The sequence below is a fragment of the Zosterops lateralis genome (assembly GCF_965231275.1).
Source record: "Zosterops lateralis genome assembly, chromosome: 13".
Lineage (NCBI taxonomy): Eukaryota > Metazoa > Chordata > Aves > Passeriformes > Zosteropidae > Zosterops > Zosterops lateralis.
Window position 1 is genome coordinate 3,704,016 of NC_139773.1, and position 25,538 is coordinate 3,729,553.

Sequence of the window (25,538 nt, forward strand, 5' to 3'; positions counted from 1 at the left end):
AAACCCTCACATTGTCATCCATGCTCCCTTCCTGCCCTTTGGTCTGGAGTTCCTTGAAGCCAAACCCAGTGATTAGTTTGAAACTCCAGCCCTAGCAGGGATGCTTATGTTACTTGAGTATCTCTGAGAATGCTGTGCCCTGTGTTTTGCCTCCAACCACAGCAATCTACAGGAGGATCAGATAACTCAACAGCTCAACTGCCAGAGTTTAGAGCAAAGAGAAATTTGCTCCTGATGCTTTCAGGCTGCCAGTGGAATGTGCAGGGTAGCACATAGCACACTGGGCACAGACATGGCCCAGCTGAATGCTTCTTCTCTTTTCCTAAAGACCAAATGTTTGACCCAAAGGACAAGTTTCAACTTCTGACTTGAAGACCACCCTCACTCAGTCCCTTCAGTATGGTTCCCAACATCCTTCCAAACCACTTACTTGCTCCTGGTGTCCTGTTTGGAAATTGTCCCAAGACATCTCTGCACTTAATTTTGAGTCTACACCTGTGAGCAGTTCTCTCCTTTTCCTTGCAGTTTTGGAGGCCTGTCTCCAAACCAGTGTGGTCAGGCACATAGAAGGGGAGATTGTTTTAAGCTAAAGGAACACTGATTTAGATTAGATACAAGAAGTATTTGCAGTATGGATGGTAAAACTCTGATACAGGTTGCTTAGAGTGGAAGTCCCATGTGTGGAAACATTCATTCCCCAAGGATGGGGCTTGGAGCAACCCGATCTAATTGAAGATGCCCCTGCTCACAACAGGAGGTTGGACTTACTTGACCTTCTAACCCAAACCTGGGATTCTGTGATCTTCCAGGTGAGACCATCACAGTGCCTTGCTAGTGGTGTGGCTGTGTCCCTCCCCAAAACATCCCAGGTGTGATGCAGGGCGGTGAGGTCACCTTTTGACAGACTCATGGGTTGCTTGGGATGTGGAGTTGGAGCATCTGTCTCCAGTGGTGTAGGGATGGGATGGGGTCTCTCATGGGCAGTGCTGGGGGTTCACAGCTCTCCATTAACAGCACAGCTCCAGGGCCTGTGTGTGCTGGGCTGGGGACAGCAGCCACGGACCATCCCTCCCTGGTGGCAACAGCTCATTTCCATTTAGATAGAGGAATTTCAATCTCAGTTTGACAGCTCTTCGGCACGGTGCGACTCAAGACCCAAATTTCCAGTTTCCTTCCCCGTGCAAGGCCAGGTGCTCTCTGGGCTTGGGGACTGCAGCGCGTTGGGGGCAGCTGCTGCCCGGCCCAGGGGAAGCTGGGGAGGAGAACGCGGGTTTTCTGTAGCTCCGCGGGGCCCCACGGCATCTCCGCACCCCGAGGTGCCGCACTGCCCTTTGCTGGCTCCTGCCCTGATCTGAGGCAGCGGGGGGGGCGCACGGCGAGCGCGGAGGGCAGCGGGGCGGATACGGGACACCGGGCCCCGCACCCCGGGCCCCGCACCCCGGGCGCTGTCGCTACGCGGGCGCTGCGGCAGCGCCAGGCCGGGGCCGGGGCTGCCCCCTGCCGGCCGCGCCGGGAGCAGCAGGGCCGGGCGGGGGGCGGGGCCAGCGTGTGGGCGGTGCCCGATGTGGGCGGGGCCTGCAGGGGGCGGGGCCCCGCAGCCATGTCGGAGGGCACGGCGGGAATGGCGGGAATGGCGGCAGCGGCGCCGATGGCGGAGACGCGGCTGCGGCGGAAGCAGCTGCTGAGCGCGGAGGAGGCGGAACTGTTCGAGCTGGCGCAGGCGGCGGGCAGCGGGCTGGACCCGGAGGTGTTCCGGTGAGCGGCGGGAAGGGCGGCCCCCGCGGGAGCCGCCGGAGCCCCCTCTGACGGGCGCCGCCGGTGCCGGTGTGTCCCCGCAGGGTGCTGCTGGACCTGCTCCGCATGAACGTGGCGCCGCTCGCCGTGTTCCAGGTGCTGAAGTCGATGTGCGCCGGGCAGCGCCTCCCGCCGGGCCCCGAGGGCGGCCCCGCCGCGCCGGCCGCGCTGCCGGTCCCGATCCCCGCCGACACCCGAGGTACGCGCCGGGCGGGGCCGGGGCGGGGCGGGCCGGGGGCGGCGCCGGGCCCTTCCCCGGCGTGTTCCCCCGCCGAGCACCGGAGCCCGCCGCCCCCCGGGCCTGCACTGCGGCCGCTGCGGCCTGGAGCGCGCCTGGCGCTGCCCCGGGCCCGGCCCGCCGGGGGAAGGGGCCCGCGGGCCGCTCGGCACAGCGCGGGGGGCGGCTCCGCACGGGGGGCGCGCTCGGTGTGACCCGCCCGGTGTGAGCGAGCCCCGCCCGGTGTGAGCGAGCCCCGCCCGGTGTGAGCGAGCCCCGCTCGGTGTGAGCGAGCCCCGCCCGGTGTGAGCGAGCCCCGCCCGGTGTGAGCGAGCCCCGCCCGGTGTGAGCGAGCCCCGCCCGGTGTGAGCGAGCCCCGCCCGGTGTGAGCGAGCCCCGCTCGGTGTGAGCGAGCCCCGCTCGGTGCCCGGCCCCTGTTTGCCATCGGTTTTAGGCAGCGAGGGGTCGCCGGGAGGTTGCTGCGATACTTGTGCGTTTTGTGCCCTCCTGGCTCTGCTCGCCAAGCCTTTAACAGCAAAAACCCCTTTAATCTACTATATTATTCAGTACTGCTTTGTTTGTATATAACTCAGCAAAAGTTAAAAGTTTCCGGGCCGTGAGGAATCCCCGAAAAGGAGGAGAGCTGTGTTGCTTCCTTTACTCTATTCCCATGTGCGTGGTGGCTTCTTAACGCTCATGCAGCGGTTTCCATCCTCTAGAGATGGTGTTTGTGTTGGAAGATGAGGTAGAAGGCTGTGGGGGACTGTCAGCTAAAACAGTTACTGCTTTTGATTGCATTTCTCTCTCCTTACTACTCTAATCTCCATGGACAGTAACAACCATAGCCCTGAACTTGTGCCATATATATACATATACATATATATATATATAAAAATTATTTTATTCCTAACCAATTCTAATAAAATTTCTGTTTACTCCCTAAAGTGACTTTTGGCTCGCCAACTCTGTGGATTACTTCCAAAAGGTTTAAAGAGAAGTAACTAAAATAAGTGCTGTCACTAAGCCTGGATTCACAGTGGAAAAGTTCATTTCTCTTGTGCTCAAAAGTGCACTGGTGATGGTTGGGCATGTTTGTTTTCTTGGGTGTGCTTGCAAGTCCTGTCAGAAATGAAGCTGAGAGGGGGATTAATTTGAAAAGCAGTCAGTTTCAGGATAAAGGAGTTATGCCACAATCTGGCACCTTCATAATGGCAGAGCCCAAGGAGAATCCCCTCTTTGAGCAGCTGAGGGGAACTCAGTTTGCTGAAGCCCAAATGGAGTGTGTGGGTAAAGTGGTCACTCCTTGGACTCACCATGAACAGGTTTCCCTTTCTCAGGAGATGTTCTTGGTTAAGAATTCTGTGTAGAGAAGGTGGTTGTGGTGAAGAGAACAGCCTCACACGTGACTGAGAAGTTACTATGATTATGCACAGAGGCAAGGGAAGACACCTCTATGTTTTCCTCAACAAAATGGGATAGGTGCAGCACTTGGATTTTTTTCAAGTGTGAAGTACAGGCTGCTATGAAAGAATGTTGCTGAGGTTTTTGTTCCTGTCTGTAATGTTGAACAATTTTTCTTCTCTCATGTATGCTCTTTGAATGGTACTTTCTGAACAAGTGATGTTCTTTTTCTAGCACTGGGCTATTGCAATGAGCTAATTTTAGCTAGCAGTGGGCTTGCTCAGGTTTGAGACAGGCCAATGGCCACTTGTTTTTATTCAGCATTAAATTTCTCCAGAGGAAAAGCCAGAAGCCCTAAGGTAGAGTTGATGTGCCCTTAACTGTTGCCTTCTACCATGCTGCTGCAGGTACCTTAGAGAGGCTGAGATTGCAGGAGTTAGTAGTTGTCTTGAGAGCTTAATTTGGTTCTCATTCTCCATCTTTAGCAGAGCATCTCCTAGTCTGAGTCAGATTTCAGTCCTAGTGTGTCCAGCTAGGCTTTTCTCTTTGTAGTATCTCTTTAAAATTGACATGTTGATATCCTGGAGTGCTCTGGGACAAGCCCTTGGACCAAAGGCAAAGTGTAGTGAAGTTCAGGGAAGGATGGTGTTGCTTGTGGTAAATATTTCCAGAATTAGTTTGGCTTTCAGCAGCCAGTTTGGCAGATTGCTGCCTTATTTCCCAAGGTTAAAATATGTCCTCGCTGCAAGCTGATGCACTGGAATTGCTGAAACAGGAAGATTGTGCCCATCAAGCCACAGTTTTGCTGCAGATGTGCTCAAACCTTAAATACTAAGCTTGGATTTTGCCCTCTTTGCAAGCTGTTGCTTGGTAATGGTGATGAAGAGGCACTAGGCCCTCCTCTTTCTTTTCACATTCATCTCTGACCAAATTCTGATGGGCAGCACTTCTGTACCATGTCAGAAGGCTTGGTCTTCCCAGCTGTGTCAGGTTTTTTGTTTTCTGTAAGCTTGTGTTAAATTAGAACCCTAACTCACTTTGAATGAAAGCTTCTCTTTTTAGTTTCTGCCAGCCCAGGTGACTTTGCTGTCACACAGCACCCACTAACATCAGCTAATTCCTTTGTGAATAAAATCATCTCTGAAGACGTAATGCTCAGAAAATGCTTTAGGCAGAATTTAAGCTCAGCAGGGGCTTATCACAACTTTAGTCCTGTGTTTTCATTTCTGTGAGTATAAGAAGTGCTGGTAAGTCCTGTTAATATGAAGGATGTATTTTGTCCAGTCCTCCTTTTAAGAGGAGAATGGTTTGTGTTGGAAAGGACCTTAAAGCTCATCTCATTCCACTCCTGCCATGGGCAGGGACACCTTCCACTAGAACAGGTTGCTGCTCCAAGCCCTGTCCAGCCTGGCTTTGGGCCCTTTGAGGGATGGGGCAGCCACAGCTTCCCTGGGCACCCTGTGCCAGGGCCTCACCACCCTCACAGGGAAGAATTTCTTCCCAATACCTGGTCTAAACTTACTATCCTTCTGCTTGAAAAATAATTACTTCTCTTTCATGAGCGTTCTGATTCTGGGCACAGTCCAAGTCCATCCTTCAGGAGTTGGGTAAGTGTTAATAGGGTGTCTGGGGGTGGCCTCTGGGCTGGCTCTGTTCTGCAGGAGGGTTTGCTTTGCCTTGCCTTGCCTCCTTTCCCTTTAGGAGCTGCTGTAAAGAAGGGGAACCTTAGTGCTACCTGCTGTTGGCTCTGCAATCTCTTGTTGGAAGATGCTGCTTCCATTTAAGAGGAGGACAGTGCAGCTTCAATGCAGGACCAGGCATTTGGCTAGGGGAGCTGCCTCTTCTGCACCACTGGGACTTGTTTGTGTGGTTACAGCACAAGCTCTGTGCTTGTAACAAGAACAGCAATTGTCCTGTGCAAGCTTCTCAAGCTGCTTCTTGCCTTTCAGCTCAGCCCCTGCACTCTCTCCCCTGTCAGAAGGCAGACAAGTGGCTGAAGGAATCCTGGTCTCACCAAAGATCACCCAAACCTGCTCTGCTTCAGTTGTATCAGTAATGAGATCCTGGCTTAGGCTTCTCAGCACATCATGGTACCTGGAGGCTTTTAAAAACAGCTAAAATAAGGCTGATGCAGCAGTTCTGATCAGCACTATTGGTGGTGGGTGATGTCCTGTAGTTATTTAAGCTTTTGTGCTTGATGAAGCATCAGGAAGTCTGAAATGAATAGCTCTGTATTTCCCCACAGAACACAGCCATGGCATTCTGTGTTGGCTGGTAACTGAATCCATGACAGCTGCCTGCAAATTGCTCTGTGTGGGTATTGGAGCATCCATCTGGCATATTTAGCTGGATGCATCTTAATTCAAGCTACATTCAAAATGGTCCCTCAGCATTTCATTTGAGAGGGAAAGTCTGGTTTGAAATAGAAAGAATTTCCCAGGTATCCTTTCTGTGTGCATACGAGGGGGAGGGTTCTGTTAAGGACAGCCCTGTTGAGTTTGGCCTAGACTAGACATATGTGTAATTAGGTATCCCATTTTCTCACATACTGTTTCTGTGTTTTCTGTTTCCATCAGCCAACCCTCAAGTCCCTGCTGGTTCCCCTGCAGTTTTCTACCTCTCTATACACATGCATATGTCAACACCCTGCTCTTTTTTTAGGCTGATCTTAGTTTTTGATGCTTCTCTCTCTCTTTGCACTCTAACCTCTTTTTTCACATTCCCCACTTCCCCAGAAAGAGTGTCTTCCCGTAAAATTACTTCCCGAAGCTTTGCCCCAGCTAATTTCTCATCTGAATGTGTTGTTAACATGAACTTGCTTTTCAAAATCTGTCTCCTTTGTGGGTCTATCACTTGGTGTGTGGATTTTAAGGCTACAAGGAACTAATTGGCACAGGAAGAAAGGAGTTGTGCATAGCAGGGGTCAGAATGCTCTCCTGCCCAGGGAAACTCTCACAAGCCCCAGTGCCTGTTGGAAAAAACACTGAGCCCATCACCAGCCATGGGTGCTGTCAAAGGTTCACACCTTTTTATGGTCTGTGTGGAAAAATACGCTGTGGACAATCACAAGTCCTTTTCTGCCCCTGCATTTTTAACTACTTTCTTCCTGTGTAAATACTTAGATACACTCAAGGCCTCAGAATTGTAACTGTTGCTGTTCAGTTGTTTCATAAATACTCCTCTGTGTATTACACAGCTCCTTGCCAACTTTGTCCTTCTTGTGTGTTCTTCTTGCCATCTTTGCATTTTTTTTTATCCTTCCCCGTTTATCCCTTTTTCTCACTTGTTTCTTGCCCTTTGTGCATTCTGTCTTTAGCTGTGACCAGCTTTTGGAGTGGTGACTGTCAGCACTCCTGGGTGCTGCTGCCTGGCCATGCCAGCTGCTTTGCATTCCTCTTCCACTCAGCCTTGAGTTATCTCAGGGTTCAACCTGATGTGGGATTTGTAGTGTAGACCTCTGTATTAAGGAGATAAGGATAATGCTGACAAGGAGAATTCTGTGTAAAGCTCTGATATGGCAGAGGGAATCCCCTTGGAGATGCAAAGGATTTATCTTACATTTATTTAATCTGGGATTTATACAGTATTCAGTGAATTTTCCTGCAGGTTATACTGGCTATTATGGTTTAATTGTAAATTAAATATCTCCATGGGATCTGAGTGATGACAATCTGAAAATATTCCCAGACACCTCGTGGTTTGCATGTTTTCTCTGAAAAAAAAGATCTGTAGAATAACCTATGGGTGACTTATATAGGGCTAATTGAAGGACTAATAGAGTCCTGATCATGGTTTTCTTACTTAGTTGCTCATACTCAGGTTTTTTCCTGCACTCCATCAATCCCACTCCAATGAGTGTATTTCTTGCAGTCACTGAGGAGCAGTTAGGTTGCTTTCTGGATCTTAGAGTGCAATTCTCACTCCCTCCAGCTTTTCTTGCCATAAATAATAGAGCCCTTGATTCATTTCTTGTAAAATGATGGACATGGTAAATACATGGGACGAGTTCTGTGCACAGAGCATTCTTGATGTGAAGTTGTCACTGTTCCTCTCCCTTCCTCCCATGCTCACATTCCAAAATTATTTTTTCCCCCGTATTGTAGGCAACCAACTCACTTCAATTTATAGACTTCTATTATCTTCTGGTACAGAAATTATCATTATTTCAGTTATTTTAGAACTGACAAAAATTTTCTCAGCTGTGCTTTCTTGGATGGTTGAAGTTGCCTTGGTTAAAAGTTCCTGTGCATTTCCTCTCCCAGGAGGTAGTAATAAATGTTGATCTTCTCAAAATACAGGTGATGGGTAGTAAAGTAGACTTTTTTATTTCAGCAGAAACAGCAGACAAACAGCTTTTATCTGTTCTTCCTTATCCCAGGAATAAATTGCAAAAAGTCCCTTTCCTGCAGGAGGTTTGCAGGGTTACCTGACCCTCTGAGCTTTCTTCTCTGCTGGACATCGAGCTAAATGCTACACTGGGATAATTTTTTCAATATGTCTTTTCAGACTGATTATCAAGCTTTTTTCCCCCTCTTTTTCATTCTCTGCAAAGCAAAACCTGACAGAAAGGAAAGGTATTTAGAGGAATACTGTATATACCAGACTTTTTGGAAGGTTTTGTTGCACAGTAATGAGAGAAGAGTTTGAATGATAATTCTGAGTGACAATTCATTCTTTCCCTCCACCCTCCCAAAGAAACACTCAACAAATCAGACTTGATAGAGCTCTCAGAGACAAGTGAAGGACTTCTTTCCCGTCTTCTCTTTCTTTAATCTTATGTGCAAGAGAAAGAGAGAAAATGAGCTATCCCAAGCGTGGTGGTGAAAACTAACAAAATGAGGAGCACCCAGGGACATGTAAGAATTTGTAGGGAAAAGGCTGGTGTGTTTCATGTTGATCAGTGATGGGAGAGAAGCTCCTGTAGCTCTGCTGAGCAGTCTTGAAGGGAGTCATTTATCAGAAGGGCAGGAGGGGTGAATGATTTGGGCTCTTGAGTGATGTTTTAGCTCTGGAAAGAGCCCAGGTTATGTTGAGGATGTGACAGCAGTCTTGAAGATCTGAGAACTGTGTTGCAGAAGGAGGACAGTTTGTGGGGTTGATGTCAATATACACTGCGGGAGATATCTTGACAGTGTTGCAGCCCTGGTATTCCTGACTGCTAAAAGTGAATGTACCAACAGACATTTATGTATTTATTTACCAATGAGAGAAAAATCTGTAGTCCTTGTTACTGCTCAGAGGCTGGAAAGGATCCCTTGAGGAAAGTGGTAACTAGAGTGGAGAGGAAACTGAAAGAGCAGAGCTTTAAATTTCTACTTCTGAAAGCATATTTGGGGTTGGGGTTCTTTTCTTTCCTAAAGCTGGTTAATCTTCTCTTGCCTCCTGCTTGACACAAGACACTGTTTCTTTCTCCTTCTGGTACTTTAGACTGCTTGTGTGCACATCCCATTCTTCCCAAACTCTTCCTGGCTCTTGAGGAGATAAACACCTCCTGCTTCTGGGGTCATCTTTGGGTTTTGATCAGTCTCTCTCTTGGCTTGTCTTTTGCTTCTGTAGCTATTTGGGCTGCAGTTATTCTGTGGCAGCCAGACACATTCAAGGTAAGGACCTCTTATCAGTCCCTCAGGGAAATGACTTCTCTCCCTGAGCCAAGCAGAAGAAAACTTAGGTGTGAACTGACGAAAACCCCCACCCCCTATCTCCCTGTGCTGTCAGTAGGAAGGAGGGAGGGGTTGGGGGGGAAAAAAGTTTTCTTAAGGCCTTTATTTATTTCTCTGATTTTGTTAGTGAGAAACTCACTTTGTATCTTGAAGATGAGCCTGTTTTGCCCTTGGAGTGTTTTCTCCTGGTCTTTAACTCATGAACCCTTTGTTAAATTTTCTCTCCTCTGCCCAGGTGTAACATGGGAGGATGAGTGAATGGCTTTCATGGGTGCCTGGCATTTGGCCAGTGTCAACCATGACAATCACCAAGGAAAATATCAGTGAAACCTTTTTGTTCGTCTGCAGTACTTGAATTACAGAGAGTTTATGGTCGTTGAGCTGCTTTTGTGCTTTGTGGTAATTGAATCTGTTATCTCTGATAGTGTAACTGAGGGAAGCACAAAACATGCCTGTCCCTGCACACTTCAGAAACTGTCCTTGTTTGGTACATGAGCCTGCACAAGCTGCTTCCAAAAATATTCTGGGTATTTATGCAGTCTAACTGGTTTATTTTACTGTGATTTCAAGGCTAGGGGGATGGAGGGCACATGCTTTGAGTGCAGCTTCTCTTCAGTCAAATGACTCTTTCTCCCCAAGTTATTTTGGCTGGGTCAGAACATCGAGGGCCTGACTCCAGTAGTGCTTAGGGGTACCTCAGGTGTGTGTGCACATAGCTGGAGTTGTATGAGGGTTGAGGACTTGCCCTCTCAGCAGACAGATGCATGTGAGAAGGGGGAGGACATTCACCTCAGGACATATCCAGGATCGCTAAAAGCATCATGGTGAATAATGCTTTTATTCCTGCCACTTTTTCTCTCCAATACTGTGAGATCACATATTACCTTTGCACAGTGTGTTTGTTTTTGTGAACAACACTTGCTTTAGTGAAGCTGCTAAAAGTGTCTCAGCTACAACACAGCTGGCAAGGCTGGCTGGCTGATGTGCGGTGGTGACTGCTGGCACATCACTGCCCTGCTTGACAAGGAGAGAGTTTTTCAAGAGCACCTGACTTGGCTGGGATAAGTGAATGGGTTTTTGTGCCACCCAAATTTTACAGATTAATAATGGCCACCTGCTCCTAGTTGGAATATGATTGTCAGATTATCTTTCTGGTGCATCAAGGTGTTAACTGGTAGTATTGATGTGAGTCCTGTTCCCAGACAGGGAACTGCTCCAAGAAGATAGGATGGTCTGGTAAATAACTGTGCACTGTCCATAGCACATGATCCAAGATAATGATTTCCAAACCATGTCTGTGGAGACTGTAGAGTGTATAGCAGCTTTTGATACTGTGCAAGTTGCACTGTGAATGGTTGCCAAAATGTCACTCTTCATTTTAATTGCATGCATGTAGCTATAGCCCACTGTATTCCTGATTTGTTTTCTTGTTGCTATTACTAATTCTTATGATGCTTCATGGAGGTTGCCATCTTTAGTAAAAGCTGTACATTGAGTTCCTTTTATTCTCTTTCCTAAAGTGAGTCTTACTTTTCACTGAAGGGAGTGGTAGGAAAAGTCAGTGTCTCTCATCCCCTCCTGACATTTGTAGTCACTCTCTCCTCTGACAGGATCCTGTTGCCCCTTGCTTCCCTCAGCTTCTACTTTGTACCCACTGTTGCTTCCTGCTCCCACTCTGCCTCTTAGAGCCCACCAGCTGTGCCTCCAGGAGGGGAACTCTCACCTCCTGAACTCAGTAAGAACATCTGGAAGTCCTGTGTAGACTGATTTCTTGAAAACCCCAGAAAATGATAGGAGATCCAAATCTGCTCACTGAGTGACAGAAGTGATACGGAGAGAAGTGTGTGTGAACTGATGATGTGGCAATAGTCTCAGACACCAGTGGACACTGGCACATCCTTTCACTTATCCCAGCTCGAGGTGTTGGAAGCTCTTGGTGTTCCAGCAGTGCTGTTTGCTATGCTGCTGTTCCTGTGTGGAATGACTGGAGCAAAGTGGCTGGTCACTTTGTAGATTAAACCTCATGACAATTAAAAATGCTTCTACTGTAACTTCATTGGGTTTCCTGGCACCAATACCTGTTGGGCTGAATTCACCAATTTGCTTTCTGCACTGGATGCTGAAGATGTTCATGAGATCTAATGGAATTTGCCTCTTGCATGGTTCCTGAAGGAACACTTGTGGCTAGCTGCTGTGCGGTGATGCTTGGGTTGGGATGTGAAAATTAATGGATGTGTTTGTTTCTTCAGGGAGAAATAAAAGCAGCTCTGGTGTCAGTGGGTCACAGATGCTGGCCGAGAGAAGCAGCCGGGAAGGATCTGCCCAGAGGATGCCCCGGCAGCCAAGCGCGAGCCGCGTGCAGAAGGCAGCAGCCTCTGGGAAGAGCAGCGGGGGAGGCACCAGTACCTAAATCAGGCCTTGGAACTGATGGATTTTCATGCTTGACAATGTATATAAATTGTTCTTATTAAAGCTGCTTGTGTTGTATGTATTAACCTAAAAACATGATTTGTAATACAGGGAACGGAGCTGTTGGTTCTTATTTCCAAAGCTTCCTTTGGCCACGCAGACTGCTAGGAAATGTTCCTGCATTTGGCTTGCCCTATTTCCCCATGTGCCTGTCTACAGCATTCTAGCACCTATATCTGAAACCAGATTGATCTTTCCCAAGACAGAATCCCATGTTCAGTCCACCACATCAGTGGTGCTGATGTGATTATTCATTTACAAAGTGTTACAGCCCCCTTTGCCTCAGGAGCCAGGTCAGATGAGGAGGTTGTGCCAGGTAAGGGAGGGAACAACTCCATCACCCTTGGGCAAGACACTTAGAAGTACTTAAAATAGGTTTCTTGGAGCTCAAGTGTTACCATGCATGGTTACCATGTTACCATGCAGGGTCTCTGGGCAGTAAGGTGTCTCCTAATGGCTCTGGGAGCTCACGGGCTGTTGAGACATGAATTCCATGTCCCTATTTAGGAGAAAGTGCCGCCATTCTCTGGGAGTTAGATGATGATTCCTAAACTCAAGATCTACCTCTCACAGGCCTGTTTTAACAGGCTAAAATGAGATTTGCAAGGTCTGGGTTTCTCCTACTCTGACAAGATGACAAAGTGCAGCTGCTTCCCTCAGTAAAACAAGTAGTGGAGTTCAGAGGCCTGAGGGGAGGTAGCCAGGCACAAGTTGTGGTCCCAGTGCTGTGGCAGGAGAGCAGACTTTGGCCTCTGTGGGCATCTGCTTCATACAGTCCCATGGGATCAAGCCCTGGAGGGAAGTGGCACCCAAGAAAGAAGGCTGATATTCTAGAATATCAATGCTCAAGAGTAGTCCCATCTGAGAACCCAGAGCTGCATCCCATGGCTGAGCTCCAGCTACAACCCTGACATCCCTTCTTGGAGCCATGTCCCTGTCCCCTGTCACCCCCCCACCCCACATTCAGCCCCTCTCAATAACCTCAGCCTTGTTCCCTCCAGGCTCCATAGAGCTGCTGGGGGCTGCAGTGACTTGGGGCTGGGCTGGGGTGCAGCACCCTGGGGCAGGGGCTGTCCTCTGGGGCACTTCAGCTCAATTCCTGGGGGTTGTAGGTCCCCTGAGGTTGCCAAGGACACTGGAAGGGGCACTGGAAGGGAGAGGGCAGGATGTGGGGTGTTTTTGAGGAGTGTTAGGGTCAGCCAGGGGTGCAGGGAACCCTCCTACCTCATGAGACAGCACTAAGTTAGTGGATTAAAAGCTCATGTTCTGGAATGAAGACAAGCAGGGGAAGGTGGAATGGCCCTGGGAACCTCCACTGTGCTAGAGATTCCATCCCAGCCACTCCCAGGACTCAGAAGGTGGCTCCCATCCAGAGGGTGAATGGGGCCACTCTGCAGGTCACTTTCTCCCTTTCCTATCTTCCTTTGCCACATGGAAAAAGGTCCTTGACCAGGTACTCCTGAAGGAGCAGGCACTGCCCTTCCACATATTTTTACAAAGGTGCTTAATTTATTCACCATATAGGCTATTTCTGTATGGTCCATTGCTAGGGGCAAAGGTTGTGGTATGGGATACAAGGGAAGAGCATTTTTGGATTGAGGCTTATGGGATGTTCAGGAGAGGAACAAAAAGTGGGGAAAAGGAGGGATCAAGGTGGTTTTAGGGAGCCATAAATATGGAAAAATAGAAAGATAAGGATATGATGGCCCATGTGGCATCTAATGCCCATCTACCTATCTGGGATTACAGACACAGTCTGTGCCTCCTGGGGTTACACACTGAGCCTCACTGTGGCTGAAAGTGGGGGACATGGACATTTGTCTCCCTTAGGGCACTTAATGTGGTGCAGGGGCAGGACACTGACTGATGCACTTTCTGTGCAAACCTGGTTTCTGACAATTATTCACTGTTTAAATGGGCAATGTTGACTGTAGCATTGCCAAGGAGGCTATAAAATCCAGATAATTTTACCAGATTTGTTTTATAAAGTAGTTAAAGCAGATAAGCAAATCAAACTAATTAAAGCTCTGTCAATATTTGCACAGAGATGTGTGATGTCAAGTGGAATTCGTACTACCTGAGTGACTTCAAAATTCTCAAGATTTTAGAAGGGTAACACAGAATGTGCAAAGTTTGACCTTGGCAGAGTGACCTTGGGCAGCATCCTGACTCAAGTGGGAGATTCCAACAGTTCTCTCAGGACAGCTGACTCCACTGCCCTGCCTGTCCACCAAAGCTCCATCTGTACCCCAGCTGATCCTTATGTGTTGTCAGATGGTCACAATAAACCTTGCAGGCCGAGGTCTGACCTTCAGCCCTCCCACAACACCAGCAGGTGCAATGGTTAATGCCACACACCTGAATCCAGCCATGGCACGGCTGAGGTCAGTCCCAGGTCTGGAGGGCTGCTGGAGCCCGTGCATCTGCCACAAGCACGCAGTGAAGTTTATCCTTAAACTAGAATGAACACCTGCAAAATCAGGAGTAGGGAAAACAAGGGGAGAGCCTAGAAGCTCTCTCAGTGGGCAATCCGCCAGGGCTGAGCAGCACAGGCAGGATCCCTGTTTTGCTACAGACTATTTCCCTGCACCATCACTGCCAAAGAAAGAGAAGACTGGATAGGGAAAAAAAAAATTGAAATACATGAAAAGCTAGGTTGGCCCGTACGGGGGTCGAACCCGCGACCTTGGCGTTATTAGCACCACGCTCTAACCGACTGAGCTAACCGGCCACACCGCCGTTGATCCCGCGCCGCCACCTGCTGGCCCGGCAAAGGCCCCGCCGCCCGAGAAAACAGAACAAAAACATTTCTAGCAGAGGATGGTTTCGATCCATCGACCTCTGGGTTATGGGCCCAGCACGCTTCCGCTGCGCCACTCTGCTGTTGCTGCTACACTGTATCCACAAGCACATGTGGAGCTCCGCCCCGCCCCCGGCACGCGGCGGTATCACAATGCCCGCAGCACCGACAGCCCGAGCGGGGAGACGGAAACACCCCGTTATAGCCCCAAAACGGGGTACAACGGATGAACGCACTGCGGTGCCCCACTTCCTGCTACAGCTTTGACCTCCTCCCGGGAACCACAGGCTGAGTCCCCACTGTGCTGCTGAAAGCAGAACAGACACAAAGCCCATCTGGTAGCTTCTGTTTTTTGGCTTGCCTGGTAGGAGCTGCCATTCACCTGTCGTATACAACCACCCACCCATCAGATTTTAGGAAAACAGGCAAGACTCTTATGAGGAACATATAAGAAGGCAGGAGGGTGGATTTTTGCACAAATTTCTCACAAATTTGGAAGCATGGTTTCCCAAACTGCTATCCGTGGGAGATAAAAATATTTGGGGAAAAAACCTAGGATGAGAACATAAAGCCTGGGACTGGGGCTACTCAACTCAGCACATCACACACCTTGTGTCTGCCTTAGCACCACTGCATTCACAGCAGCCCTGTGACAGCAGGACTCAGGCACAAAAAGAGTCATCATGTGCTTACCCAGCATGAAGCATGTTTCGCCCTGAGGGGTTGCTGGCTGTGACTTCATCTCTCTTCAATCCCACAGCCTCTTTCTAACAGGCACAAGGAAGTGGGGTGGACCCCTGGGTTGATGTTTTGGTCCTGGGGTGACCCTCCCCCAAAAGTTGTCAACCCTATTGAGATGTTCCTGACTTGTACCACCAGTATCTTGCCCCTGGGGTGCTGAGGTGTGTACCACAGCCATGCTCAAAAAAGGGACCTCCCACCTCTGAGACAATTTTAGGTCCAAGAACCGGACCACCACAGAAGCCACCTTCATTGTCTTGGTTTGAAAGACAGGTGTCTGCCAAGGAAGGTGGGAACCTCCCTTGGAATGGAAAATATGACTCTCTTCCTTCTGAATTACTATAACTTTGAAACTAAGGGGCTTTCACACAGAGATATGAAAAAATCTCTGACATGAGAAATTTTCTGACCCTACAGTGGGACTTTGCACGTGAACACATTCAGAACCCAGCTGAGGTGGGGAAACATTTTGAAGAGAAGGGCCAGGATGATTCCAAGGAGAAAAGGATCATTGCAATAAGCTGGGCAAAGTTCCCTTCTACCCAGTCACCTCCTTGCCTGATCTGTTGTGTTGATAGGAAAATAAACTGCAGCAGCCACAGTTCTGAGCCCTGAATACCACTAGGAAGTAGCTGCTAGCAGGACTTCTTACCACACAGCACTTTAAGTCTGACAATCTTGACCACAGGCATTATTACCTACTTGCCCACAGTATGTCTTCCAAATTTAGATCTAAGGAATCTAGCAGACTGTACTGAAGGTCTTGCTCAAATTAAGGTGTGTGACATCTATTCTTTTCCCATGTCTATCCAGTTACCTCACCACAGAAGTCATCCAGACTGAACAGGCCTTACTTGCCCTTCTTGTATTCATACCAGCTGTTCCCAACTGCCTTCTAGTCCTTCAAAATGGCTTCCAGAAGGATTTCTTCCTTTGTGTTGACAGTGTTTCCAGATACTGACATGAGACTGTAGTTCCTCAGCTGCTCCTCCTTGCCATTTTAGAAGAGCGGGGAAACGCTTGCCTTTTTCCTCTTCCTGTGGTCACCATGACCTTTCAAGGACCAAAAAGAGTGAAGTCACAGGATCACAGAACGGGTCAGGCTGGAAGGGACCTCCATGGACCATCTAGTCCAACCTCCCTGCTTAAGCAGCTCCAATTTAGTCTCATGAACTTCCATATCCACAGCTGATCTAAGTGGTTTATCTGGGTCTTCTTAGGGTGCTTTTGCTCCCACATGTTTTCCCAGTAGGCTTAAGGGCAGGGAGCCCTGGGGGCAGATCTTATCTCCAGAATGCAAAGTAAAAAAGTCACTGCATACCCCAGCATTCCCCAGCCTTTTCAGTGCCCAGGGTTGTGAGGCCCAGTGACCCTCAGACTTGCATTTTCTTAGACTTTCTTTTTCTGTCAGTGTTCTTCTAGGAACTCTTCTTCTTGCCCTCTGATTCCTTGCCAGCCAACTCCAGCTGAGCATCACTTTCCTAACTCCTTCCTTGCAAGGTCTATATCCTTTCTAGACTTCCTTGCCCCATTTTCACCTTTAGTGCACTTCCTTTCTCTTTTGAGGCATGGGAGTCAGGAGTCACTCCAGGGGCTCCTGGTATCCTCTTTGAAGCAAAACAGCCACCCACACAAAATAAACAAAAAGTAGGAAATAATCCTCACTATTGCCCACAGTAACACCTACAACTACCTCACAGCAGGCACGAATCAAAGAACTGCTAACAGGCAAAAGCAGTTTGTTCTTCCCTATTTCCCCCTCATTACATTATTGATAGCTCAGGTTTGGTTCTCCTTACTGTCCCCCTCGTCATTTGACAGCCAGATTTGTGTTCCTGTACATTCTTCTTCATTGCTTTCTCCCCATTTTCCTGTGCCACATGAAAAAAGGTCCTTGACCAGGTACCCCTGAAGGAGCAGGCACTGCCCTTCTACATGTTTATACAAAGGTGCTTAACTTATTCACTATATAGGCTATTTCTATATGGTCTTTGGTAGCTTTGTTTAATTGCTCACAACTACTGCCAATGTCTGGGGGACAATTCACACTATGTAAAGAAAGCCAGTGTCAGGGGGTGTGGGAAATGGTAACTTCAGGTTCCACCAGCATAACACCACAAACGGTATCTTTAGGATCTTTTATATATGTCTGGTGACATGTTTATACAATAATAAGGTATTTACTTAATACAGAAGTCAAAGTAGAAAACTGCTTGTATGAGGAAGTGAGTTAATTGCAAAATGCAAATTAAATCCATTTAATCTTAAACTCTCTGCAACAGTATAAACATCCTACCTCTTCCTACACCCCTCTTCCCTGGGGAGAAAAGCAAAGGGGAATGAAAAGATTCATGGATCAAGGTAATGGCAGTTTAATAAGAAGAGCAAAAGCTGTACACACTAGCAAAAATGAAATTAATTCATTGCTTCCCATCAAGAAGTGTTGTGCAGCCTCTTCCTAGGAAGCAGTGGCTCCACATATCTAACTGTGGCTTGTGAAGACAAACACCTTAACCATGAATGTGCCCTCTTGCTCCTCTATTCCAGAAGCTTTTATTGCCAAGCAAAATATCCTATGGTATGGAATATCCCCCTGGGCAGTTTGAGTCAGCTGTCCTGACTGTGTCCCCCCACTCAGCCTACTGGTTTTTGAGGGGCTTGGAACTGGAGAGAAAAACATGACTCTGTGACAGCTCTGTTCAGCAACAGAAAAAATATTTGTGTTTTATGAACAGTGTTTGAGCCACAATTGCAAAGCACACACCATCAGGGCAGCTCTGAAGAGCTGACACCATGCCTGCCAGGCAGAGCACAATCTCCAGCTCTTATTCTATAGTGTCTGGACTCTCAGGTTCCTGTAGCTCTGGGCTTCACCACACAGCTGTTCTCTCTGCCCTTCCATGTGAGAAACATCGTCCATCATCTCTTTTGTGATGTTTTCCCCATGTTAAGGTTGGTGTGTGCAGATACAGCCTTGTCTGAACTACTGATTTTTATTGCTATTGTCATAATAGTGATGATTCCTTTCTCTCTGACAGACATTTCTTATCTTCTCATTATCCATGCTGTTCTTCAGATAGCATCAGCTGTGGGCCAGAGACAACCCTTTTCCATGTGTGCAGCTCACCTGGTGGTGGTGACTCTTTCCCACAGCACAGCTGGCATCCACCTGCAACCCAAGGCCAGTCTCATGCAACATGAAGGAAATGGTTTCTCTGTCATACACAGTTATCACCCCAATGCTCAACCCCATCACCCACAGCTTGAGGAACCAGAAATTCAAGGAAAGACTGAAGAGACGCACTGACAAGTGGTTCCTTAGAAAGCAGGTGGCTGTTTTTTCATTGTCCAGGTGATGGATTCCTTGTAGCTCCACAGAACATAAGAGACCCCCTTGTAAAAAAGTTAAATGACATTTAAGAATGAAGTGAAATTCCTTCAAAAAGACCTGTGCTATTTTAGCAATCCTTTGCTCTTAAAAAAAAACCAACAAAAACTTCCTTGCCAAACAAAATAGATTGGATGGTAAAAAACAAAATCAAAACTACATCACCTTCCCCCTACCTTCCTTTTTTTCATGGGTTCCATTTCACGGTATTTTTATTGATGATCTGGACAAGGGGATTGAGTGCACCTTCAGTAAATTTGCAGATAAAATTGGGAGGAATATGGATCTGCTGGAGGACAGGAAGACTCTGCAGAGAGATCTGGACAGGCTGGATGCATGGGCCAAGGCCAATGGTTTGAGGTTCAACAAGGTGAATTGCTGGGTCCTGTGCTTATGTCACACCAAGTCCCTGGAAGAACACTCCAGGCTGGAGCAGAGTGGCTGGAAAGTGCCTGGAGAGGAAGGAACCTGGGGATGCTGGCTGACAACAGATGAACAAGAACCCAGCTGTGTCCAGGTGGGGAAGAATGCCAATGGCACCTGGTCTGTACCAGTCATGGTGTGTCCAGCAGGACCAGGACAGTGAGTGCCCCTGTGTACCGGGCACTGCTGAGGCCACACCTCCAATCCTGGGGTCAGTTTTTGGCCCTTCATGACAAGAGAGACCTTGAGGGGCTGAAACATGTCCAGGGGAGTGAATGCAGCTGTGGAAGGGTCTGGAGCACCAGGAACAATTAAGGGAGGCTCAGCCTGGAGAAAAGGAGGCTCAGGGGGGACCTTCTTGCTCTCCACATCTCCCTGATGTGATATTGTAGCCAGGTGGGGTCAGACCCTGCTCCCAAGTATCAAGCAACAGGAGAAGAGCAACTGGCCTCAGGTTGTGCCAAGGGAGGTTTAAGTTGGATATTAGCAAAAAATTCCTCACTGAAAGGGTTGTCATGCACTGGTACAGGCTACACAGGGCAGTCACCACCCCTGGAGGGTTTTAAAAGATGTGTGGATGTGACACCTGGGGGCATGACTGACTGGTGACCTTGGCAGCGCTGGACTAATGGTTGGACTTGAAGATTCTAAAGGTTCTTTGGAATCTAAAGGATTCTATGATTCATTCCTGAAACTTTTATTTCCTCCCTTTAATGCCCAGTGGGGAGTTGTGGTCAGTTCCTAACAGTTTGCCTTTGCTGTTTCTTTCTCCTCCCGTTCTTCCCCTGCTCCAGTGCACATCCTCTCTGGGGCAGCAGTCCTTCAGGATAAATCTGCTCCAGTGTGGGCTGTGTCCAGGCTACAGTTCTTTTGGGGAATGGTCCCTGTACAGGATTCAGGCAGGCGGAGGTGTCCCTGACAGGTCAGGGGCTGCAGCTGTGTGGTTGGACATGCACATGCTCAACTCAATACATCCTGTCATGTTGCTGGGCCTGGCAATCTTCCACACTCATGAATACACAAACTGTGTGAGCATAACGCTAAAATTATTTCTGCCTTGCTCTAGTTCTGCATTTCTGTAAGTACAACTGGTTGTTCTAGTTTTTGCTCTTTTGTCAAAATAAAACAATGAACACCTGCAGTTTCCTTTCATATTGAGATGATTATGGGTTTTTTTGCAATAGCTGTGAACCATTGCTCCATCATTCTCCCCTGAGCCTCCAGGGCTCCTGGCCTCAGCTTGTCTCTTCAGACAATTCCTGCAGTGTGTGGCACATGTCTGTGCATGCCTGGGTGTGAGTGGAAGTGTTCTGATTGGCCACACAGGTATATTCCCTAAAGCATCTGGCTGGCAGGTTACAGGACAAAAGTGCATGAGTTAATTAAAATTATTATTTTTCAAATCTTCATGCTCTGTCTGAGCATGCAGAGATGCAGTTATGAAAGGTAAAGCTGAAATGGAATTGCATCTGGTCAGGGATGTCAAAGACCACAAGGAGGGTTACTGTAAGTCCCACATGACAGAAGGCACACACATCCCACTGGTGAATGAGCTGGAGAAATTGATGATGCAGGACATGGAAAAGATAAGGATAAGGGGGCAGAGGAGATCTGTGTAGGAGGTCCCATGGTGTAATGGTGAGCACTCTAGATTCCACATCCAGTGATCTGAATGCCAATCTCAGTAGGACTGCAGCCTTTTTTTCCCTCAGCATGCTGACACCCTCACAGCCCTTCTCCAGGCTCTGTCTCAGTAGCCCTGAATAGAAGGACACTAATTTTGTCCTTAGGGAAGCCATGTTGTCTGTGGTCATTCATCTTGTTTTTTGTGTACATTAACAAAGTTTCCCAGTAGATCTTTTCCACAATCTTGCCAGGCACCAAGATGACATTGATCAACCTATAAGTCTTCAGGAGTTCCTTTTCTCTTTTTTTAGAAATGGTGGTTATATTTCCCCTTTTCCAGCCACTGTGAATTTCACATATTGGCACAATTTTTCAAATTTTATGGATAATAGTTTAGCAACTTCTGCCAGTTTCTCTTAACCAGAGGCTGTAAGAACAATTAGGCTGTTTTACCCCTTAGTTACCAAAAATACTATCACACTGAATTCCAGTAAACTTCTGCATATCACTGTGGTGCTGGAGCCTGGACAGAATAGGTCAGCAGCCCTACAAGTGGGTTGGTGACATAGGGTGTCTGAGAAAAGCAGTCATGATTGTTAACCAGGTCACTTCAAATGAAGCTCTCACATGTACCACAGTCTGTTTTCAATAAAGAATTCTACATATGAAATGACTCTGTGTTATGAACACAGACATTGTACTTTCAGCATCCCCTCTGAAGGGGAATGACAAAGCATTTGACCAGCTGGCACTGCAGAGATGGAAAAGATGGAGGATGGAGAGCAATTTCACTCCAATGTGACACTGAGACATTTTATAAAGAACAGGCCTCCTCCCACTATACCCCCAAGTTGCATAACTGGCCACATGAAGTCCACAGTTCATGCCTTGGTCCCTACCTGGCATTTGTCATTACTGTGCCACAGCAGCATGCTTCTCTTGCCAGGTGCAACCAGCTGCAGCAGCAACACTGCAAATCCCTCTCATCCAGCTCCTGTACCAACAGTGAGGAGCTCAGCCCAGAGACACCACAGCTGGAAAAATACACTGGTGAAAGAATGTTCTCCAGGGCCACAAGAGGTGGTGCTGTACGAACATTTTTCATCACCCTCATCTGAACCCTTGGAACGGTACTGGGGAAACCAGGCATGAGAAGAAACCTGTCCATTAAAACAAGGTGTGTCATGGAAGGGACTAGAGGACCATGCTATTATTTGGGAGCAGGTGAAAAATTTGGCTTGCGTTGGCCGGGAATCGAACCCGGGTCAACTGCTTGGAAGGCAGCTATGCTCACCACTATACCACCAACGCAGCTGCACGGTGTCATCCTGCCTGCTGCCACACTTCACATTCCAGCTCCAGGCACAGCAATGCTCACCACTAAACCACCAACCAGCTGCATGGTGATGTATTGCCTGCTCCTGCAGTTCACATTCCACCCAGCTCCAGGCACAGGCTGGCTCATTCCACTTCTATGTGCACTGCTACAAACTGCCACAGAGCATGGGTGTTTTTGTGTGTAAGATATTGGCTGGGAAACTCAAGCAGGGCTAGACACCGACTAGAGAAGATCAGCACCAGGGATTGTCCAGGTGCTGGACAGGACCCTGGACAGATCAGGACCGTGCTGCAGGTACAGACTGCACAGACCTATGGGGTGTGTGTAAGAGATGGACCTGTGTGTCCAGTACCAATCTCCAGTCCTGAGCAGCCAGAGAAGAAGCAAAGGATCAGACAGTCTCCCTTGTTTATGTGAGCGCTGGTGGTGCTCTAGGGGACACTGGTAACAGCATCACTCCCCACCCACATTGCCCCAGTGTAGGGACATTTGTGACTGCACACCTGTGGTGGGGTAAGCACATCCAACCACCCACCCAGCTGCTCACTCCTGCTCCACTTTCAGTGAATGAGAAGCATAGAAAACAAGATGAGAATTCTTTCAGGACAAACTAAACACTGGGACATGGCTTTGCAAGAACTGTTGTTCCTGCCAACAACAGAGCAGACTCAACTTGGGGAAATTCATGTTTGGCCAATTGAAAAAGGTTCACATAGTTACTAACAAAAAAACCCCCAACAAACATTAAACACAACCTTTCCTTGCTCTTATCCAGGATCAGCTTGTCTGCTTCACTCAACATTCTTGTAACTGAAGCAGCGTGGCATTATGAGTTTTCTCTCTGCTCTTCCTGGCCCTTCTTTTTTTCCTCCCCTCTCTGTCTGGCATTGTCTACCCTCTCTGCATTATGTTTTCACGGAAGCCACAAACTGCTGATAGCTCAGCAGTCTGTCATGGAGATGGAACCATCTGTGTGCAGCACATGGCAGCCCCTTACCTCTTCCCACAGAGACCACCCTGCAGCATTCTGTGCCCACTCAACACCCAGCCACCACTACCCAGTACAGTGTCCCTTGGGAATACCTGCTGGACCCTGATCCTGGATCACCCTATAAATGGTCACAGCAGCAAACAGATTGGGACACACAATGGTCTTTGAGTCAAGCACACACTGGGAAGCTGGGGATTGAGCTGCCTGCAGGGAGTTGAGGAAGTCCTGTGTGCCCATGATACACAGGGTTTCATGGGGGAAGCTGTGGCTGCTGCTCCACAGCCACCTGTGGGCTGTGCCAGCTGGCAGGGGCGGAGGGTAGAGAAGGGTCAGCGTGCCCAGAGAGCTAGAGGGTAAAAGTTGTTGGGCAAGGCAGCATTTGTGAAAGAGTGACCTAGCAGAGGATGGTTTTGATCCATCAGCCTCTGGGTTATGGGCCCAGCATGCTCCCACTGCACCACTCTGCATTCCCTGCCTCCATGCAAATCATGCTAAATTATTCCAATGCAATTTTCATTTCTGTACTTCTGCATTTAGTAATTAACAGAGTTAACTCTGCTACTGAAATCTGATAAAGTCACATTTCCTGTGTCCAGATACAGAAAGGTTACTTTTCTACCTTTCACTCCATAGTCAAGTACTCAGCTCTTTCAGATGGTTCCCATAAGACCAATAGAAGATGGAAGTGTCAAGATTGATTTTCCTATGCTTTTGTGAAGAAGCTTTGACAGGACTGAAGAGCTACTAAAAATATCGCAACTCTCACAAGGAACAAACTGGCACCTGGCCCTGCAGGGCTGTGATCTCCAGGTTACAGACCCAAGCTCAGTGGCTGGCTTTGGTTCTCTGGTGTAATTTCTGGGAGTTCTTTGTGCAGCTGCTGGTAAGCTCAGGACAGCAGCCAGTGCTCACCCTGGCAGAGCAGGCGGTAGCTGAGGGAGGAGGAGAACGAATGACCACGACTCTCCAGTGATGCTGCACAAAGGCTTTAATGAGAAGGAGCAAAAGCAGCGGCACAGAACAGAGAGCAAGGAACGCATGTGCAGGGGTCAGAGAGGGAAAGAGCTCAGTCCCTCAGCCAGGGACAGAGCGGATGATGCGCCGGCTTCAGCAGATCTGACCACAGCGGGGGAAAGGCAGACACAGGCCTGACCCCCCCAGGCCAAAGGAGCCCCCAGAAGAGATGGGAACCCCCGAGGTGCTGAGGGAGCTGCCCACAGCAGCTGACAGAGAGGATCCCACGGCTGTGCTCTGAGGGAAAGAGGTGAGGATGGGGCCCGGCAGGGTCACCACCACCGGCGAGACCTCGATGTACACCGTGGAGTCGGCGCAGCGGGCCAGGCAGGGCTCAGTGCAGCTGCTGGCAAGGGGCGTTGGGCCACAGGGGCCGCAGGGCCGGGGGGGACAGGGTCTGCAGCAAGACATCTCTCGGGGCAGGAGGCAAAGCTGCAACACAGAGCACGGAGCACCAACCGGCCTCAGCATCAGTCTGTCTCTCTGTCCCTCAGAGCTCTCCAGGGACACGTTTGGTCTTCAAAACACACTCTGTGCCCACAGCCCCCACAACCTGCCTGGTGCCCTCTGAGTAGCACAGCACAGGAAGGTTGCCCCACTTCAGGAATAGAACCCAGCACAGTGGCTTTAAGGCCCCTGTGCAAAGACTGGTCACAGCCCATCTCCACAACAGACATGGCTGTGTTAGAGATGTCTGGGGATGCATTTCAAGATTTTGTTACACCATGGCAGGTGCAAATTCTGCTGGGCACATCCCCCTGATGGAACATCCCTGCTGGGGGACTGATCCCCTTCTGCTGGAACAAAGCCCCCTCCTCCCAGCTGTCCCCAGCCACCAGCATGGAAAGGCTGATGTCCCTTCAACAGTTCTGTGTCAGGACCAAGCTGAGGCAGCCCAAGGATGAACCTGGGCAGCCTCCCTGACAGCAGTTCAGCCCACAGGGAGAGATGGAGCAGACTCAGGCTTACCTCGTTCCTTGAGGAGAGGGAGGCCAGAGACCAGGATGCTGAGCCTGGAGCAGCTCAGCCTTTTATGCCGTGTCCCAGAGCCCTGTGGGGCCACAAATATTCCTTGTTTGTGAAACATTCAAACTTCTGGGAGTGGCCGCTTGTGAGGCCCCTGTGTTGATGAAGTCCCTGCTTCTTTCATCTCAGGCATTCTTCTCCAGTTTCACACCACCCAACATGCAAATGATTAATCTGTGTCCCAGCTCCTAAGGCCACCTGACTTTGAGGTGCCAGGCTGGTGTATAAGGTGAGTTTAGATTAATTTGTGTAGTGTCTATTGCTTTTGTCACTCACTCTTCTTGATGGTTTATTTGGCTCCAGTTACAGTTAAATTTAGCCATGAGAGATACCTCAGGTCAACTCTCAGAAACTTGCAGTGCAGGCACTCAGGCTAATCCTGGGAGACATTTCTTCCATGGGTCATCAGAAATATACAAGAAGACCCACAAGAAGTGGGTCAGTTGAGACAAAAAGTCAACATTGCACAATCCCACAGTGGGAAAGAGACACAAGTCTGCAGTAGGTGGCAAAGCTCAATGGTGAGGAAAGTCCATGTTCAGCTGGAAGGATGTCCCCTGCAGGCCTGAGTGACAGCCATGGGAACTGCTTACAGTCCACAGGCTGTACCACAGTCTGGTTTTGTGATCAAAGAGATGCCGCGTCCTTC

The 25,538-nt window shown here is 48.7% G+C and overlaps 1 protein-coding gene across 2 annotated transcripts; it reads left to right on the plus strand.

Moving 5' to 3' along the window:
- Positions 1-1,600: 1,600 nt before the first annotated feature.
- On the plus strand, positions 1,601-11,586 carry LOC310914764 (mitotic-spindle organizing protein 2B-like; the record flags this gene model as incomplete). 2 transcript variants are annotated; one of them, XM_083871150.1, is made up of 3 exons in its annotated part: positions 1,601-1,755; positions 1,839-1,993; positions 11,322-11,586. In XM_083871150.1, the coding sequence occupies 3 exons, from the start codon at positions 1,601-1,603 to the stop codon at positions 11,480-11,482; spliced, it is 471 nt and encodes a 156-aa protein (XP_083727276.1). The 2 variants fall into 2 exon arrangements, with proteins under 2 accessions (XP_083727276.1, XP_083727275.1); XM_083871149.1 differs by lacking the exon at positions 11,322-11,586 and having other exon boundaries at positions 1,839-2,226.
- Positions 11,587-25,538: the final 13,952 nt, after the last annotated feature.